The following is a 20,616-nucleotide window of genomic DNA, read 5'->3' as shown; positions in this document are numbered from 1 at the left end:
GGCACTTAAATGTGGTTTGCAGAGTATCCATCTAGATATAGATGTGTGTTTTCCTAGGCACGCACAATTCGGCAGTTTTAACACTAAACTTACCCGTGATGCACAACGCCTCTCTCGTAGCGTCTGCCACCGGAAAATTGGAATAAACGTAAACATCATTTCCTCCCTTCTAACTGCTCATGAAAACCACACATTGCACGCTGTACCACCATACAGCGAGACCTTCAGATGTGGTGGTCCAGACTGCTGTACCCGCCGGTACTTCTAATACCCAGTAGCACGTCCTCTTGCTTTGATATATACTATGCACAAGTTCATCGAGGCACTGTTGGTCCAGATTGTCCCACTCCTCAACGGCGATTCGGCGTGGATCCCTCAGAGTCGTTGATACGTCATGTCGTCCATAAACAGCCCTTTTCAATCTATCCCAGGCATGTTCGATAGGGTTTATCTCTGGAAGACATGTTGGCCACTCTAGTCGAGCAAAGTCGTTATCCTGAAGGAAGTCATTCACAAGATGTGCACGGTCGGGCACGAACTGGCGCCCATGGAGACGAACGCCTCGCCATTATGCTGCCGATATGGCGGCCTTATCAAAGAGGGTGGAGGAGTGGACTGAGGTTCAGGGCGCTCTCTTGTCCTAGGGCTGCGAAACTGCCCCTAAAGAATCAGCAGTGATCAACGGCTTGAGGATGCAGAAGCCAATGGAAACACATAACGTGTATCCACACGACGTGTGGCATGTAATTCAAAAAAGTGTCATGATGATCTCTCCATTGGCTATAGATTCCAGTACAGTTTCCATTTCGGATCTTCATGAGGGGACTACCAAGGGGGCGGTAACCATGAGAAAAAGATTAATTAATCAACGAAAGGATAACGTTCTACGAATAGAGTCGTAGAATGTCAGAAGCTTGAATGTGGTAGGAAAGCTAGATAATCTGAAAAGGTAGATTCAAAGGCTCAATTTGCGTAGATATAGTAGGAGTCAGTGAACTGAAGTAGAAAGAAATCAAGGATTTCTGGTCAGATGAATATAGAACACTGTCAACAGCAGCAAAAAATGGTATAACGGAGTAGGATTCATTATGATAGGAAAGTAGGGCATAGAGTGTGTTACTGTGAACAGTTCAGTGATAGAGTTGTCCTTATCACAATCGACAGCAAACCAACACCGACAACGACACATAAGACATGCATGCCGACGTCGCAAACTCTAGATGAAGAGGTAGAGAAAATATATGAGGGTTTTGATGGGTAATACAGTATGTAAAGGGGGATGAAAATCTAATTACATTAGATTATATTAGTTTAGTACTTGTTCCATAGATAATGAATATGACACTTCGTAATGATGTGGAACGTATCAGGGTAATAAAAGGTGTCTATACAAGATATTGCATTACACAAAATATTACATGACACTTAATATTTATTTTTTGTTGGGGGTGGGGAAATTACCCACTTACTATATCCAAAAATTCATCTAATGAGGAGAAGGAGTTGTCATTCAGAAATTCTTTTAATTTCCTTTCAAATGCTATATGGCTATCTGTCAGACTTGTGATTCTATTAGGTAAGTGACCAAAGACTTTCGCGGCTACAGTGAAGATCCCTAGCTCTTTAAATAAGTGTCTCCAGGGTGATCTTGGATGAGCTCCAGCAATTATTCTGATTACACGCTTTTGTGCAATGAACACCCTTTTACTCAATGATGAGTTACCCCAGAATATGATGCCATAAGAAAGCAGAGAATGAAAATAGGCGTGGTAAGCTAATTTAATGAGATGTATATCGCCAAAATTTGCAATGACCCTAATAGCATAAGCATAAGCTTCGGCAGATCTTCAGTGTGTTTTTTCCAGTTCATCAATGCATACAACTAGAAATTTTGAATATTCTACCTCAGCTACCGATTTCTAATCAAAGTCTATGTTTATTAATGGTATCATCCCATTTACTTTGTGGAACTGTAAATATATACAGTATGTACTGTGTATACTGTGTATATTCTGTGTTTTGTCAATGTTAAATGAGAGCCCATTTAGAGAGAACCACTTAACGATTTTCTGAAAAAAAATCGTTTACAATTTCATCAGTTATTTCTTGTCTGCTGGGTGTGATAGCAATACTTGTCTCATCGGCAAAAAGTACCACCTTTGTATCTTCGTGAATATAGAATGGCAAGGCATTAATATATATTAAGAACAGCAGAGGACCCAAGACTGAACCTTGCAGCACCCCATTCTTGATTGCTCCCCAGTCTGAAAAATCAGCAGTTTTTTGCATATTATATGAACTGCTTATTTCAACTTTCTGGAATCTTCCAGTTAGGTATGATTTAAAACATTTGAGCGCTGTCTCATTCATACTACAGTACTTGAGCTTATCTAGAAGTATTCGATGATTTACACAATCAAAAGCCTTTGAGAGATCACAAAAAAATCCTAACGGGTGACTTCGGTTACTCAGAGCATTTAATATTTCATTAGTGAAAGTATATATAGCATTTTCCGTTGAAAAACCTTTCTGGAGACCAAATTGACGTTTTGTTAAACTTTATTTTTACAAAGGTTTGAAGCTACTGTACAACACAGTACTTTTTCAAGAATTTTGGATAAGGCAGTCAGAAGAGAGATTTGGCGGTAGTTGTTGACATCAGACGTATCCCCTTTTTTATGCAGTGGTTTAACAATGGAATACTTCAGTCTATCTGGGAAAATACCCTGCTTCAGAGAGCTACTACATATGTGGCTAAGAATCCCACTTATCTCTTGGGAACAAGCTTTTATTATCCTGCTGGAAATGCCATCAATTCCATGTGAAATTTTATTCTTGAGAGAGTTTATTATATTCCTAATTTCAGAACGAGAGGTGGGTGGAGTTTCAATTTTATCAAATTCTGTGGGTAAGGCCTCTTCCATTAACTGCCTTGCTTCTTCTAATGAACTTTTAGATCCTCTTTTCTCTTCAACATTTAAAAAATGATTATTCAAAATGTTTTCGACTTCCAGTTTGTTGTTTGTCAAGTTTCCATTCGCTTTGATGGTAATGCCTTCATCCTGTACTCTTGGTTGAGCGGTCTCCCTTGTAATAATATTCCAAATTATTTTGATTTTGTTATGAGAGGTATTAATCTCAGACATGATGTACATGCTTCTGGACTTTCTAATAACCTTTCTTAATGTAGCACAGTAGTTTTTATAATATTTGGCTGTTTGTGGGTCATTACTCTTTCTTGCTGTTAGATACAGTTCCCTTTTGTGGTTACAAGATATTTTTATTCCTTTAGTAAGCCAAGGTTTTTGCATGGTTTCTTATAATTAGATTTAACTACTTTATTGGGGAAACAGTTTTCAAATTCTCCTGCAAATGTATCATAAAATAAGTTATATTTTAAATTGGCATCGAGTTCCTTGTACACCTCAGTCTAACTGCTGAAGATTTTCTCTGAAATTTCTAATTGTTGAGTCATTAATTGAATGCACAACTTTGGAGGGTAGTTTTGAATTACTGAATGGAGCTATGTCATACACTGTAACTAGCTGAGCACCATGATCAGAAAGGCCATTCTCAACAGCACAAGAATTTATGTTTTTAAACTTATTTTGGTCTATAAAAGTGTTATCTGTCCATGTGCTGCTGTCCTTTACTACCCGAGTAGGAAAATTAATGACAGATGTCAAATTGAAAGAACTGAGCAAGACTTCCAGGTCTTTCTTCTTATTACACTCTTTCAGTGAATCAACATTGATGTCCCCACAAATAATATTTTGCTTTCCCCTATCTGACAGATAGCGCAACAAGGCATCCAAGTTTTCCAGGGATAAATTAAAGTTTCCTGAAGGGTACCTATATACTGTTACAGTTGTAAAAGACCCTGCTTCAGTTTAAGTTGACAGGTGCATGCTTCTATATGTTGCTCTAGACAAAACTTTTTTGTATCTAAGCTTTTTACACAGTGTTAACTTTTGACATATATTTCAACTCCTCCTCTCACCTTATTCTCTCTACTCATATGTGCAGCTAGTTTATAACCACTGATATTTATTATATATCAGACACAATGTGATGCTCAGACAGGCACAGTATATCTGTTACATTATCATATTCAATGTCATCGAAACAAACCAGGAGCATATCTACTTTATTCTTCAATCCTGGAATATTTTGATGAAAAATGGTAACATTATTTTTTACTTTACTTTTGTGATAATCTACTTTTTTCTTTAATCCACCAATATTTTGGTTAAATATGGTAACATTATTATTTACTTTCCTGTTGTGAGAATCTTGTAAGTTCTGGACCTCTTTCGCACCTGCCTGCCTGAACTTCACATTAGACACTGATATTAGTCTAAAAACAGGTACATCCATGAGTACTAGTGTCCCCCCTTATGGATTATGGATTTCGCTAACAGCCCTGCCAGATTACCGTCTTCTTTCCTATTGAGGTGTAGGCCATGCCTTGTGAAATCCCCCCTATCTATAGCCTCGACAGGAACCAATCCAATGTCTGACTGAGTGGCCGCAACTGATCCAACTCCGTATTTACCCTCCTGACAGAGCGGTTAAACTGGGGCTGATCATGCCGCATGAAAGCAGGCACCGGCCCAACATTGGTATGGATCGTTGCCGAGGCTATTTTCGCCAGCTCAAACTCAATACTGTAGCCCTGATCCCTATCAATACTGTTCCTCAATCCACCCACTATCATCACATGATCCTGCTTTGAGAAACCTTTGCACAAGGAACCTATATCCTCTACCACCTGGTTAAGACATGCTTGAAAAAGTTTGTGACCTGGTACCTGTCACCTAATTTTTCCTGCAAAATCTAGCCCACACCTCTTCCATGGCTGCTACCAAGTAACAGAACTTTCCTCTTACTTTCTACTTTTTTTGAAACAGTTGGTTTCCTAGTGAGATTCTGTTACATCTTAACTAGAGCCTCTTCCTTACTTAACTGTGGTAGCAAGGCAAATCTATTGGTTGTGTCAATTGGGAAACTGTAAGACACTTCTCTTTCTGAGGCCCCTGTTCCCGGCTACCACTTCTCACCGCTGTTTACCCTCCTCCCCCCTTAACGTCTTCAGTTCCTCCATCGCTATGTCCAGATCAGCCTGAAGGGCTCTAATTTTCTCCTCCTGTTCAGCTACAATCCTGTCTCTTGAGAAAACCCTGCAAAAGAATGGAAGAGTCTCGTTTGCTTCCCTAATTCTCAATCCGCTACAATTTCCTCAATGATACCACCTGTCACAACAGCTGCACAAAAGCCCTGAACTAAGTTTCCTACTGCAGCTCACACAGTTAGTATCCATGGTAGTTTGGAAATTAGTTAAGAAAAAAATGGTTGAAATGGTTCTGAGCACTATGGGACTTAACTTCTGAGGTCATCAGTCCCCTAGAACTTAGAACAACTTAAACCTAACTAACCTAAGGACATCACACACACCCATGCCCGAGGCAGGATTCAAACCTGCGACCGCAGCGGTCGCGCGGCTCCAGACTGTAGCGCCTAGAACCGCTCGGCCACCCCAGCCGACCCATTAGTTAAGAGATGTACTAAGTGATAACGATAATATATTAAATAAAGATGTAAAAGGATGCTGGCCGAAGTAGCCGAGCGGTTCTAGGCGCTAAAGTCTGGAACCGCACGACCGCTACGGTCGCAGGTTCGAATCCTTGCCTCGGGCATGGATGTGCGTGATGTCCTCAGGTTAGTTAGGTTTAAGTAGTTCTAAGTTCTAGGGGACTGATGACCTTAGAAGTTAAGACCTATAGTGCTCAGAGCCATTTGAACCATTTTTTGTAAAAGAACACTAAATATGTTTTGGAAAATAATATCTAAGTAAACGGTATTCACGTTAAAAAATTCAGCCTAACGGCCGAATGTAATCAAAACGGACTTTTTACGATTACTGGAAGAATACGCAAATAAAAGAAACACCTTTAATGGCAAGCTTGAAGAGCACACTAATGAACGTATTTAATCAGTTAATCTATAGCAAATGCACTTAAGATTGCGGTATAACGCTAAGTATGCACACTCGGAAAGTAAGGCAAAGCCGCGAAATGCAAAGAAAACGAACTTTTCGCGATTACTGGAACAATACGCAAAGAAAAGAAAACCTTTAATGGTGAGCTTGAGAAGCACCCTAATGAACGTATTTAATAAGTTAAACTATGGCAAATGCACTTACAATTGCGGTATAACGCTAAATATACACGCTCGAAAAATTAGGCCTAAGCAGCAGCAAGTAAACAAACGAAATTTTCGCGATTTCTGAAACACCACGCAAATAAAAGAAAAACTTTTAATGGTGAGCTTGAAGAGTACTTAGAGAACGTATTTAATTTGTTAAAAGCGGTCAACGACAATTAATTACAACCTAAGTTACTTATCTTTGACGAGAACTCTGCCTCCGCACGTGCGCCCTTGTGCAGGGTTACCATAGACGTGGGGGACCGGAATGCAGTTGTAGGGGAAGGAGTAGAAGGAGAATATGGGCTTGGGACAAGGAATGAAAGAGGAGAAAGACTAGTTGGGTTCTGTGACGAGTTTCTGCTAGTAATAGCGAAGAATCGGAAGAGGAGGAGCCATACTTGATAAAGGCCGGGTGATACTGGAAGATTTCAGTTAGATTACTTCATGGTCTGGCATAGATTCCGAAATCAGATACTGGATTGTAAGGCGTATCCAGGAGCAGATATAGACTCAGTTCACAATATAGTAGTGATGAAGAGGAGGCTAAAGTTTCAGACATTAGTTAGGAAGAATCAATACGTAAAGAAGTGGGATATGGAAGTACTAAGGAATGACGATATACAGTCCAAGATCTCTAAGGCAATAGATACAGCAATAAGGAATAGCTCAGTAGGCAGTACAGTTGAAGTGGAATGGACGTCTCTAAAAAGGGCCATCACAGAAGTTGGGAAGGAAAACATAGGTACAAAGAAGGTACCTGCGAAGAAACCATGGGTAACAGAGGAAATACTTCAGTTGATTGATGAAAGGAGGAAGTACAAACATGTTCCGGGAAAATCAGGAATACAGAAATACAAGTCGCTGAGGAATGAAATAAATAGGAAGTGCAGGGAAGCTAAGACGAAATGGATGCAGGAAAAATGTGAAGACATCGAAAAAGATATGATTGTCGGAAGGACAGTCTCAGCATACAGGAAATTCAAAACAACCTTTGGTGACATTAAAAGCAACGGTGGTAACATTAAGAGTGCAACGGGAATTCCACTGTTAAATGCAGAGGAGAGAGCAGATAGGTGGAAAGAATACATTGAAAGCCTCTATCAGGGTGAAGATTTGTCGGATGTGATAGAAGAAGAAATGATTGGGGGAAGTGGCAACAAAACGACAATTCACGCCGGTGTGTAGAATATCTGAGTCTGGCGACATACCATCTGACTTTCGGAAAAGCATCATCCACACAATTCCGAAGACGGCAAGACCTGACAAGTGCGAGATTTATGGCTCAATCAGCTTAACAGCTCATGAATCCAAGTTGCTGACAAGAATAATTAATATACGCAAGAACGGAAAAGAAAACTGAGGATGCGCTAGATAACGAGTTTGTTTTTAGGAAAGGTAAAGGCACGGGAGAGGCAATTCTGACGTTACGGCTAATAATGGAAGCAAGGCTGAAGAAAAATCAAGACACGTTCATAGGATTTTTCGACCTGGAAAAAGCGTTCGACAATATAAAATGGTGCGAGATGTTCGAAATTTTGAAAAAGTGGGGGTAAGCTATAGGGAGAGACGGGTGATATACAAAATGTGCAACAGCCGAGAGGGAATAATAAGAGTGGACGACGACCAAGAGAGAAGTGGTCGTATTAAAGAGGCTGCAAGACAGGGCTGTAGCCTTTCGCTCCTACTGTTCAAACTGTACATCGAGGAAGCAATGATGGAAATAAAAGAAAGGTTCAGAAGCGGAATTAAAATACAAGGTGAAAGGATATCAATGATACGATTCGCTAATGACAGACACTGCTATCCTGGGTGAATGTGGAGAAGAATTACATGATGTGCTGAACGGAAGGAACAATCTGATGAGTACAGAGTATGGACTGAGAGTAAGTCGAAGAAAGACGAAGGTAATGAGAAGTAGTAGAAATGAGAACAGCCAGAGACTTAACAACAGGATTGATGGTCACGAAGTAAATAAAGTTAAGGAATTGTGCTAACTATGCAGTAAAATAATCAATGACGGAAGGAGCAAGGAGGACATCGAGCCAGCCGCTGTGGCCGAGCGGTTCTAGGCGCTTCAGTCCGGAACAGCGCTGCTGCTACGGTCGCAGGTTCGAATCCTGCCTCGGGCATGGATGTGTGTAATGTCCTTACGTTACTAGGGTTTAAGTAGGTCTAAGTCTAGGGGACTGGTGACCTCAGATGTTTAAGTTCCATAGTGCTTAGAGCCATTTGAAACATTTTTTGAGGACATCAAAAGCAGACTAGCAATGGCAAAAAGGGGATTCCTGTCCAAAACAAATCTACTACTATCAAATATGGGCCTCAATTTGAGCAAGGAATTTCGGTGAATGTACGTCTGGAGTAAAGCATTGTATGGTAGTGAAACTGGGAAGACCAGAACAGAAGAGAATCGAAGCATTTGAGATATGGTGCTAAAGACGTATGCTGAAAATTAGATGGACTGATGAGGTAAGGAATGAGGAGGTTCTGCGCAGAACCAGCGAGGAAAGGAATATGTGTAAAACGCTGACAGGGGTGGGGGGTGGGGGGGGGGGTGATAGGACATCTGTTAAGGCATCAGGGAATCGCCTCCACGGTACTAGAGGAAGACATACTCTGGAATACATCGAGCAAATAACTGAGGCGAAGGTTGCATGTGCTACTGTGAGATGAAGAGGTTACCACGAGAGAGGAGTTGGTGGTGAGCCGCATCAAACCAGTCCGATGACTGATGACCAAAAAAAATTGTTGCTCTATCGGTCGGAGGATGGCATTCACGTATCGTACAGCCGTTACGGCGCCTTCCATGACCACCGGCGGCGTACATCGGCACGATATAATACCACCCCAAATGGTGTCGTGGTTGCAAAGATGAACCCCGCCATGGACGTCTGAAGTGAAGTTGCGCATCGTGCAGGCTATTGCGCACAGTTTGACACGTAACACGTCCTGGGGCTGCACAAAAAGCATTTTTCAACACAGTGGCGTTGCTGTCAGTTTCCTTCGAGCCATAACCCGTAGGTAGCGGTCATCTACTGCAGTAGTAGTCCTTGGACGGGATGAGCGAGGCATGTCATCGACACTTCCTGTCTCTCTGTATCTCCTCCATGTCCGAACAACATTGCTTTGGTTCACTCCGAGACGCCTGGACGCTTCCCTTGTTGAGAGCCCTTCCTGGCTCAAAGTAACAATGCGGACGCGATCGAGCCGCGATATTGACCGTCTAGGCATTGTTGACAACACGAGCCGTGTACCTCCTTCCTGGTGGAACGACTGGAGCTGATCGGCTGTCGGACCCGCTCCGTCTAATGGGCGCTGCTCATGTATGGTTGTTTACATCTTTGGGCGAGTATAGTGACATTTCTGAAGAGTAAACGGGACTGTGCCTGAGATACAATATCCACAGTCAACGTCCATCTTCAGCAGTTCTGGGAAACGGGGTGATGCAAAACTATTTTTGATGTGTGTGCGTTGCAGGCAAAATAGTTAACAAACTTTATCTCATTCATTATGTACGTTGAACGTGCGACTGTTGTTGCAGTAGAGGATGCTTTCTGTTTCAATACTGACAGCATTCGCTCTATACTGCATTTGGAGAACATTTAGTTTTCCATCGCCAGACGTGGAGCGACTGAAGCGTCGGCCTCATGCGGTGCTACTAATAGTGCCGCTGAGAAATAGTTGAAATTTTATAGATTGTTCCGTTTTGTGCATTTAAATGTGTTACCAAATCACTTTCTCAGTTTTGTCACGATTCTTTTTGCTGTGAACGAACGTTTCACTATCTATAATTTTCCATCACCCGTAAATCTCCTACTTCCTTCCTGCACAGAACTTGTGTTTTCTGTCACTCATCTATCTAAGTTCCCGCATGTCCTGTGTTCACCTCTACGTCTGCTCGGATTGCTGCCTCGCCGCCCCGCCTGACCCCTGACCTGTGGTGCCCGCAGCATCTGCGTCACGGTGGTGGTGCTCAACGTGCACTTCCGGTCGCCGCAGACGCACGTGATGGCGCCGTGGGTGCGGCGCGTCTTCATCCACATCCTGCCGCGCCTGCTCGTCATGCGTCGGCCGCAGTACCAGATCGACAAGCGCAGGTGGGCGCCTCGCCTCCCCTCGCCTCACCTCACCTCACCTCGCCTCGCCTCACCTCACCTCACCTCACCTTACCTCACCTCACCTCAATTCCCCTCACCTCACCTCACCTCACCTCACCTCTCCTCACCTCACCTCACCTCGCCTCACCTCACCTCACCTCGCCTCGCCTCACCTCACCTCTCCTCACCTCACCTCTCCTCACCTCACCTCACCTCACCTTGCCTCACCTCACCTCACCTCACCTCGCCTCGCCTCACCTCACGTCACCTCGCCTCACCTCACCTCATCTCCCCCCACCTCACCTCACATCCCCTCCTCTTACCTCCCCTCACCTTGCTTTACCTCACCTCCTCTCACCTCGCCTCACCTTACCTCACCTCCCCTCACCTCACATCACCTGACATTGCCTCACCTCACCTCACCTCACCTCATCTCGCCTCACCTCACCTCACCTCACCTTACCTCACCTCACCTCAATTCCCCTCACCTCACCTCACCTCGCATCACCTTGCCTCACATCGCCTCCCCTCACCTCACCTCTCCTCTTCTCACCTCGCCTCACCTCACCTCACCTCACCTTCCCTCACCCTTGCCGGCCGCGGTGGCCGTGCGGCTCTGGCGCTGCAGTCCGGAACCGCGGGCTACTACGGTCACAGGTTCGAATCCAGCCTCGGGCTTGGGTGTGTGTGATGTCCTTAGGTTAGTTAGGTTTAAATAGTTCTAAGTTCTAGGGGACTTATGACCCAAGATGTCGAGTCCCATAGTCCTCAGAGCCATTTGAATTAGGCCTTCCTTCACCTCCCCTCGCGTCCCTCCCCTCACCTCGCCTCACCTCACCTTACCTCACCTCGCCTCACTGCACCTAAGCGCGCCCTCCCACACCGGAGCCACGGCTCAGTCAAACTGTGCCGCTCAGTCACAGTTTGTATGTGCAGTGTCGTCTGAAAACGGGCGGGTGGAAAAGAAAGTAAGTAACCTGATAATTGTTTCACAAGTAATCTCCGTAACTGGTAATAAATGTTTCCCACTGTGCAGTTGCCTGTGGAATCGCGATTATACCTAGACGCGGGCCCCACGTGTTTCCGAGGGTGTTTGGACTACACTGCTGAAGTTCTCCTGGTAAGCCCTCACGCATCCTCCACACAGTCCTGACTCTGCCCGAGTGGTTTCCGCGTTTTTGGAGCCCCGAAACAAGACATTCCTGGCCGTCGATTTGCTTCGGACGAAGAGCTGCACGACGGGTATAATCGTGCTTCGCTAAGTGACTGCAAAATAAACGAATTGACAGTTACGGCGATTACTTTTGAAATAAAAGCCTAAGCAGTTTACTTACTTGTCGTCTGTCCCGTTTTTATTTCACTGTCCCTTCTACACAGCTGGACATTAAAATTTCCGTCCAATATAGGTAGAAACTAGCACAAAACACAGAAAAACGAGATGGATGCTGCTGGCCAATAATGCCATTTCCATTTCCCTAAACCACTCGACTGATTTCGAGCAAGCTCGGTACGCATAAGAGAACCACTGTGCGTGTAAGGGCCGTCTATGTCCCATAGGGGTGGGGAATAAAAATATTTGTTTCTCACTATGATGTGCTGCCTGTCCACCGCTGCAGAACGGCTACGCTTGGCAGGTTGCTTTACAACCCCCGCAGGTGCGTGTATCACTTGCTACGGGAGCTCCTGGGACAAGTCATTCGTTTTATCGAATCCGCATATGTCGGGGTACCTAGGCTCAATGGCGGGTCTCGGTGATGTTCCACACCTAGGGTTGGGAGAGGGTAAGGGGATCGGTAAAGGCAGTGACATATCAGCATACCTATATAAAGTGTGAAGTAATTTCTACCAAGCTTAGCACGCATGCCAGTTGCTGTATCGAAAAATTTAGTCGTCCAATAAGACACAACTACGTATGACGGTGGAGGACGGAATTGAAGAAAAGCTAACATAAAACCGTAACCCAGAAAAGTCTGGAGCAATTCCAAACAAATTCAATGTATCCACCACTCATAATGTGTATAAAAATACTGTGGGAGTAATAAATCCCTACCACCTTGTGGGGCGTGGGTACGATCGACGAGGGGTGAAACGAAAAAATGTTGGAAAGTGACCTGTTGGTATTCCCTTTCTACACTTAGTTGACTAGGAATACTTTAAAACTGTGATGCCCAATATCCTGCTTATTTGTGTTACTTAATACGTGAACCACTTCGCAAGAAAGAGCACAGTAATTTTATCAGAGTGTTTCAGTCCACGCGGCTCAATACCACAAATACGTTTACATCCCTGTCTGGAAATACTGTACGTAGTGTAAAACGGCACAGAGTGAGACAGTTGCCAGTGTGAAATATACGTAGCAGGCTTACCTGCTAGCAAGAAGCTGGTACGTGACCAAATTTGTAGGTGAGTTGGAGATACACAGGGTATGAAATTCGGTACGTAAGTGGCCAATCCTACCCACCTCTGGTAGCAGCAACGTTCCGACTTGGTCGGACGTCAAGTGGAACTTAGCTCGGGTGACAGACACATGTGTGTCACCCGGTTCTGCTTCAGCTCTGTGCGATGGATATGAGAGAGTTTCTTGCCAGCCTGTGACCAGATTACTCCACTGGATGTAGGTCCGCAAATCGTGCTAGCCTCCGTACTGAGCTCGGTTAGGATGGCACGGGCATTCGTCCCAAAGACCTCAAAGACGGGACATAGCCACCAGTATTAACATGTCTTACCTTATCGTAGATAGGTTAAGGAAAGGCAAAATTACGTTTATAGCATTTGTAGAGTTAGAGAAAGCTTTTGACAATGTTCACTGGAATACACTCTTTGAAATTCTTAAGGTAGCAGGGGTAAAATACAGGGAGCGAGAGAATATTTACAACTTATACAGAAACCAGACGCAGTTACAGGAGTTGAGAAGCATGAAAGGGAAGCGGTGGTTGAGAATAGGTGTGAGACAGGGTTGTAGCCTACCCCGATGTTATTGAATCTATACATTGAGCAAGCAGTAGAGGGAACCAAAGAGGAATTTGGAGAAGGATTACAGTTTAGAAAGAAGACATACAAACTTTGATGTTTGCCGATGACATTGCAAGTCCGTCAGAGGCAGCAAAACACTTGGAAGAGCAGCAGGACAGAAGGGGCAGTGTTTTCAAAGCAGGATGTAAGATGAACATCAACAAAAGAAAACCAAGGCTTGTTTATTTATTGCTTATTTAGCTTGACCATATCATGGCCTTCATGCCCTTTCTGACACCTGATCAGGAACAATACATATAAAAATACATATTACATAAGAGTCACAATAATAATCTGCATAATTAATAAAAATAATAATTGGAAATAATAATAATGGAATGTAGTCGAACTACGTCAGACAGTGTCGAGGAAATTAGATTAGCAAGCGAGACACGTAATGTAATAGATGAGTTTTGCTATTAGAGCAGCAAAATAGCTTGTGATGGCCGAAATAGAGTGTAGACTGGCAGTGGCGAGAAAAGTGTTTCTGAAGAAGAGAAATTCGTTAACACTGAATTTAGTTTCAAGAGTTAGGAAGTGTTTTCTACAGGTATACTATGTGATCAATAGTATCCGGACATCTGGCTGAAAATGACTTACAAGTTCGTGGCGTCCTTCATCGGTAATGCTGGAATTCAGTATGCTGTTGGCCACCCTTACCCTTGATGACAGCTTCCACTCTCGCGGGCATACGTTCAATCAGGTGCTGGAAGGTTTCTTGGGGAATGGCAGCCGATTCTTCACCGAGTGCTGCACTGAGGAGAAGTATCGATGTCGGTCGGTGAGACCTGGCACGAAGTCGGCGTTCCAAAACATTGTAATTCCGTCAGGTGTTCTGTAGGATTCAGGTCAGGACTCTGTGCAGTCCGTTACAGGGATGTTATTGTCGTGTAACCACTCCGCCACAGGCCGTGCATTATGAACAGGTGCTCGATCATGTTGAAAGATGCAATCTGCATCCCCGAATTCCTCTTCAACTGTGGGAAACAAGAAGATCCTTCAAACATCAATGTAGGCCTGTGCTGTGATAGTGCCACAGAAGAAAACAAAAGGTGCAAGCCCCCTCCACGAAAAACACGACCACACCACAGCACCACCGCCTCCGAATTTTACTGTTGCCGCTACACTTGCTGGCAGATAATGTTCACCAGGCATTCGCCATACCCACACCCTGCCATCGGATCGCCACATTGTGTACCGTGATTTGTCACTCCACACAAAGTTTTTCAGTGTTCAGTCGTCCAATGTTTGCGCTCCTTACACCAAGCGAGGCGTCGTTTGGCAGCTCGACCATGAAATCCAAGTTTTCTCACCTCCCACCTAACTGTCATAGTACTTGCAGTGGATCTTGATGCAGTTTGGAATTCCTGTGATGGTCTTGACAGATGTCTGCCTATTACACATTATGACCCTCATCAACTGTGGTCTCTGTCAGTCAACAGACGAGGTCGGCCTACACTCTTTTGTGCTGTACGTGTCCCTTCACGTTTCCACTTCACTATTGCATCGAGAACAGTGGACCAAGGGATGTTTAGGAGGGTAGAAATCTCGCATACAGACGTATGACACAAGTGACACCCAATCTCCTGACCACGTTCCAAGTCTGTGAGTTATGCGGAGCGCCCCAGTCTGCTCTCACACGATGTCTAACGACTACTGAGGTCGCTGATATGGAGTACCTGGGAGCAGGTGGCAGCACAGTGCATCCAATATGAAAACCGTATGTCTTTGGGTGTGTCCGGATACTTTCGATCACATAGTGTATTTGTCTGGAGCGTAGGTTTCATGGAAGTGAAACGTAGACAATAAACAGTGTAAACAAGATGAAAATGGAAGCACTTGAGTTGTGATGCTACAAAAGATTTCATGGGTAGATTGCACAAGTAATGAGGAGATAATGAGTAGGATTCGAGAGAAAAGAAATCTGTGGCACCACTTGACCAAGAGGACGGATCGTTTGGCAGGACACATTCTGAGACATCAAGGGATCGCCATCTTCCTACCAGAAGGATGTGTGTGTGTGTGTGGGGGGGGGGGGGGGCAGAGTGCTGTAAAAATCATAGAGGAAGATCAAGAGATGAATACAGTAAGCAGGTTGAGGATGATGTAGGTTGCACTAGTCATTCGGAGATGAAACGCTTGCACAGGATAGAGTAGCGTGGACAGCTACATCAAACCCATCTTCGGTCTGAAAGCCACAACAGCAGCAACAACAATAACAACATATTTTTTGATAGTTAGGCTCGCTGATGAGTGTCTAGATGACGTTTTACCCCTAATATTGGGAGGTGGGTAAGGGGGCACTAAAGACAGTGACGCATCACACCATCTCCGATAAGCCGGAAGCAATTTCTGCGAAGCTTAAGCACACTCGTCACTATCGGTCTCGAACAAAATTGTGGTCCCATAGCACACACATATAGGTGAGAGTGGGGTTGAAAAAAGGCGAGCATAAAAGCATAATCTGGAAACGCCTGGAGCAACTTCAACCAGATTTGCCATATACATCTATTATTATTAGTACAAAAATACTGTGGGGAGCCGGCAGGGCGTCGAGTCGACCTGAGCTCGGCTGACAGACGCGGCTCCATCACTCTGGGCGAGGGTTCACCAGTCATAGCGGCCGGTGGGAGGTTGTCTCGGCAACGTGTGACCAGATGTTTCCAGTAGGTGAGAGATCTGGAGGTAGGTCAGGACAGCACAGGCAGCATTCCATCTACTGTTATCCTGTTGGAAGACATTATGAACATATAATAAATGTAACAATACTGTACAAAATACCTGTTATTCAAACCGGAGGCGATGGTACAATGTACGCTGTACCAACCTGTCACGTCATGTGCTGGGCCCGTATGACGATGATGAACACAGTCTGGCAGCGTTCGTTCTCCTCAGAGCCTCCACACACGGAGACAGCCCCGGTGATGCTGTTTGCAGAACTGATGTCTGATGCGGCTGGTCGCTTTCCCTGCTGCCGGCAGCGGGCGGAGCTCCAGACACTGTCGCGATGTCCGCGTCGACAGAGTGGTCTGCCGCAATCAGGCGCGATTGCAGACTGGAGGCATGTGACGTGGCTGTACCATCCTGGAAGGCTGAGTGAAAAAAAAGTCCGCAATCCTCTCGGGCACTAGTCGCCTGAGGCTAGTTAGACCCTTCACAGCGCTGAGTACGGCTCTCCTGAACCCGTGTATGCCATATTCGGATGACAGTCGTGGAACTTCGACTAACGTAAACAGCGATATCGCAAAAAGATAAAAAGAGAAAGGAGGTAGTACAGTTACTGCACTGAACCAAGGGTGGTATTTAAGCAGCATAATGTTACAGTCGTCACCTAGCAGTTCCAATTGCTTGACTAACAAGGAGAGACAGGTGTACAGATTTCGAAGTATTAGATGATGGGACACTCTAAATCCACTCTACATTTTAGATTGGGAAAAAAATCCAAGTCGGAGGTCGTGGTACAGGATCAGTTTCAGGCCAAGTCGATTCGTTAGAGCACTAAAAATAAGGAAATTTTATATTTACATATCAGAGCCACGATCTAATAGTTTGTGACAAGTTGAAGAATTTGTGATTTCGATCCGTGGTAAGAGGCCAGGTGCTCAAGTGATAACTATCCTGACGCAAAAGAACTCGACATCAAAGTACGAACCAAAACCAGTGAGGTGAATCAGTGAAGGACTGAGCCGAAACAACACTGAGAGTGTGAAAATGTCTTGCAACCGAATAACTACATCAGACATCAAGGCAGTTTGTTAGAAAATATTCAGTAATGTTGAGATGCGGCAGGCAAAAGGGACAGAAGTGGGAGAGTCTAAAGAAAACTCGAGCCTTTCGTCCGGCATGTTTTGTATCATGAGAGCTACTGTTCTCGTTTCTCTCGTCTTTCTGAAGTGACTCGAACACTGGCAAGCCTATGACGGGAGCCTCCGATCTCTGAATGTGCTGCAGACTCAGTTAAATGCTACTAAGTTGCAATCACGACGTGGGGGTCTGAGAAAATTTTACACTTTTGTGAAGCAGCCTAATCGCCAGGTTACTCACAGGAGGCTGGCTGTTGCCTATCAGTGCCAGGACTGTTAAACGTACCAAGGCGGCTGCAGCTGACGGTGCCTGTCCCATGTCAAGTTGCATGTCGTGCTACGTACCCGCACGTGGTGTGTGTTTCCGGTCATACAGTCGACAGCAGACCTACCGACCCACCAACACAGGTGGCTGCCTCTGCAAGGGAATTATGCTCCATTGCTCGTAGCAGGAACGAGAGCAATTGGAGGGGGGGGGGGGGGGGGTATAATGGCGTTGCATAACGCTAAGGTCCACAACGAGCTTGTTATGAATGAGACGAGGTTTGTGGAACGTTGCTACGGCTGCCCCATTTTTTATCTACTCCTCTCCATTTGGCAGCCGCACAGTGCATCAAAATTCCGAAAACGTTGACAAAATTCGAAACTTCGGTCAGTATGGATAAAAATCTGTATCAGGTCCAGTATGACCCACAAAATTTACAAGCAATATGAATATTTGGTCAAAAACAGATAACAGGGGACTCTTGAACGTATGAATTTGATATAGAATTCTAAAAATGAGCATCCACTATGGAGAATAAAATCTATAAAAGTACTAAATGGTTCTCTTACACCAGTTTCTCAATATGTTAAGTTTTATTTTGATAGCCAAATGGAAAAAGAAGACTATATTCATTTTTGTCAAGTTTGTCTAAAAATTCTATTGTTACCTTGGGTAGTCTGGAGGACAAAATGTCTTTCCCAATATCTGAAGTGACCAATTTTCCGAAGGCTTTAGTTTGTGCAGCATATGATACGTCAACTGATCTGTAACTTTTCAACTACAGAGGGCATGTCTTACTGTCCAACCAGTAGTAGAACTTCTTAAAACGAAAGTGATTATTTTGATTCGTTGCCTCCTGTGATTGAGCTCTGAGCTTGGTGAATAAAGTTAAAATAATTTGCCTCACACTGTCTGGCGCTGCAATGGAATCTCTGGATCCTTTTCGTGGACTCTAAAATCCACTGTAGTTTACTCAGTAAACTTGAAAATCTCGCTCTCTCATTCCTCGACTAGAACACCAGATGAACCGGAAATTAACGTTGATATTCAACATTTATTTCTTGTAATATTAGTATTATTTATGCCTTTTAGACTTCTGGTCTTTTGTTTACCATCTACATACAAGAAAATACGATGGAAATGTTCACACCCTCATAATTATGCTTTACACATGGATCAGAGCCCTATACGTATAAATCTGGACTAAATCTTATATTTTTTAATCGACATACAGAAATTACATAAATGGTGGCATAGTGAGAGCTTCATTTCAAACGTGACTCATTACCAGAATAGTGAGTAGTACTTGAATTTTACAGGTGCTTCTCAATATACACAGTCATACTTATCAGAAAATTGGAAAAATATTGAAGTTTCTCAGTTTTCATTAAGCTTTAAAATTCATTTCTTTTTTGACATCACTGTTGCATGAGTAAGTAAGTATTTAGTGGTTTTCATTTAAGTACATACCTCTTAAACCAGCCTCCAGAATAAATACAAATATTTTACATGATGTGAAAAATGCATTACTTTGTTTGCCCAATTAGGCTGACACGACATGACATCTCACAGACAACAGAGCTGTATGTGTGACCTGAAACAGGATACAGTCAAGTTGACCGTTTTATATGAGTAGCAATTAATGAGCCAAACAATACTGTAGCCATCCTTTGAATTCAAATATCCTAACTAGAATTTTTATTTGTTTCAATTTTCGTATGCTGCCCCATTTGACAGACAGGTGTAGTGTGCCCGGTCCATTTACTTGCCCCATTTGACAGCTGGGTCGAATGCACCGACCCCACGCCCACTGTCATTTGCCAGACCCCAGACCCGCATGCCCCCGTCACACCTCCGCCCCCACGTGACAGCAGTGCTTAACGCAGCCGGCCCCCAACTGCTGCCCGCAGCTTCGGGCTGGCGACGACGGCCCACCGCGTCATGGTCCGCACGTGCAACGGCCTGGAGCTGCGCGACTTGTCGCTGCTGTCGGCCGCCGCCGCCGCCGCCGCCGACTCGTCGGCCTCGTCGGAGCTGGTGGCGGAGCCCTCGCCGCACGACTTCTTCCCCAGGCTGCTCGACCACGAGTTCACCTCCAGGTAGGCCGCCGCAGCCTTTCTCCGCACCAGTCTCTCGCAGTAAGTGTTCGTCGTTCCCGTCTCATCACCAAACGCCATTCATTTCTTCGCAGTTGAAAAATGACTGAGACATTGTTAACGTCTCTTCCTTCTTCTGCTCATCGTGTAAGACAGGAAAAGAGTACGCAGGCAGCTCAGACTATCCAGGGTATAAGCGTACAGTTGGCAACACTGCTGACGGTATTTAATGTGATGTTTCAACTACATCTACTTCTACATACATACTCCGCAGTCCACCATATGGTGCGTGGCGGAGGGTACCTCGTACCACAACTAGCATCTCTCCCTGTTCCAAATAGGACGAGGGAAAAATGACCGCGTATATGCCTCTGTACGAGCCTTAATCTATCTTATCTTTGTGGTCTTTCCGAGGAATATAAGTCGTTGGCAGTAAAATTGTACTGCAGTCAGCCTCAAATGCTGTTTCTCTAAATTTCCTCAGTAGCGATTCACTAAAAGAACGCCTCCTCTTCTCTAGAGACTCCCATCCGAGTTCCTGAAGCATTTCCGTAACACTCGCGTGATGATCAAACCTACAAGTAACAAATCTAGCAGCCCGCCTCTGAATTGCTTCTATGTCCTCCCTCAATCCGACCAGATAGGGATCCCAAACGCTCGAGCAGTACTCAAGAATAGGTCGTATTAGTGTTTTATAAGCGGTCTCCTTTACATATGAACCACATCTTCCCAAAATTCTACCAATGAGCCGAAGACGACTATCCGCCTTCCCCACAACCGCCACTACATGCTTGTCCCACTTCATATCGCTCTGCAATGTTACGCTCAAATGTTTAATCGACGTGACTGTGTCAAGCGTTACACTACTAAAGGAGTATTCAAACATTACGAGAATCTTTTTCCTATTCATCTACATTAATTTACATTTATCTATATTTAGATTTAGCTGCCATTCTTTACGCCACATCACACGTTGAAGCCATATTGCCATCAATCTGCGCAACTTTATTTAAAGATCACAAATTCAAATATGTTTTTCTGTCGTTTGTGTCAAAGAATTCGAACTTAACACATTGTGTTTTTTTCAGTTTTCTGAATTAGTTTTCTGCCGCCGACCTCAGTAATTTTATGTAATG

At 44.3% G+C, this 20,616-nt stretch overlaps 1 protein-coding gene across 1 annotated transcript in view; it reads left to right on the top strand.

Moving 5' to 3' along the window:
- Positions 1-19,487, top strand: part of LOC126309758 (acetylcholine receptor subunit alpha-like) — a gene marked incomplete at its 5' end in the record, with an annotated part of 254,597 nt that extends 235,110 nt beyond the window's left edge. The window contains 2 exons of the mRNA XM_049992103.1: positions 10,158-10,304; positions 19,295-19,487. Of these exons, the coding sequence (XP_049848060.1) occupies positions 10,158-10,304; positions 19,295-19,487 (340 nt within the window). The remainder of the gene's footprint in view (positions 1-10,157; positions 10,305-19,294) is intronic.
- Between the last annotated feature and the right edge of the window lie 1,129 nt (positions 19,488-20,616).

The sequence above is a fragment of the Schistocerca gregaria genome, unplaced genomic scaffold (assembly GCF_023897955.1).
Source record: "Schistocerca gregaria isolate iqSchGreg1 unplaced genomic scaffold, iqSchGreg1.2 ptg000391l, whole genome shotgun sequence".
NCBI lineage: Eukaryota > Metazoa > Arthropoda > Insecta > Orthoptera > Acrididae > Schistocerca > Schistocerca gregaria.
The sequence above is the reverse complement of the archived record's forward strand: the minus strand, read 5'-3'. Positions and strand labels throughout refer to the sequence as shown.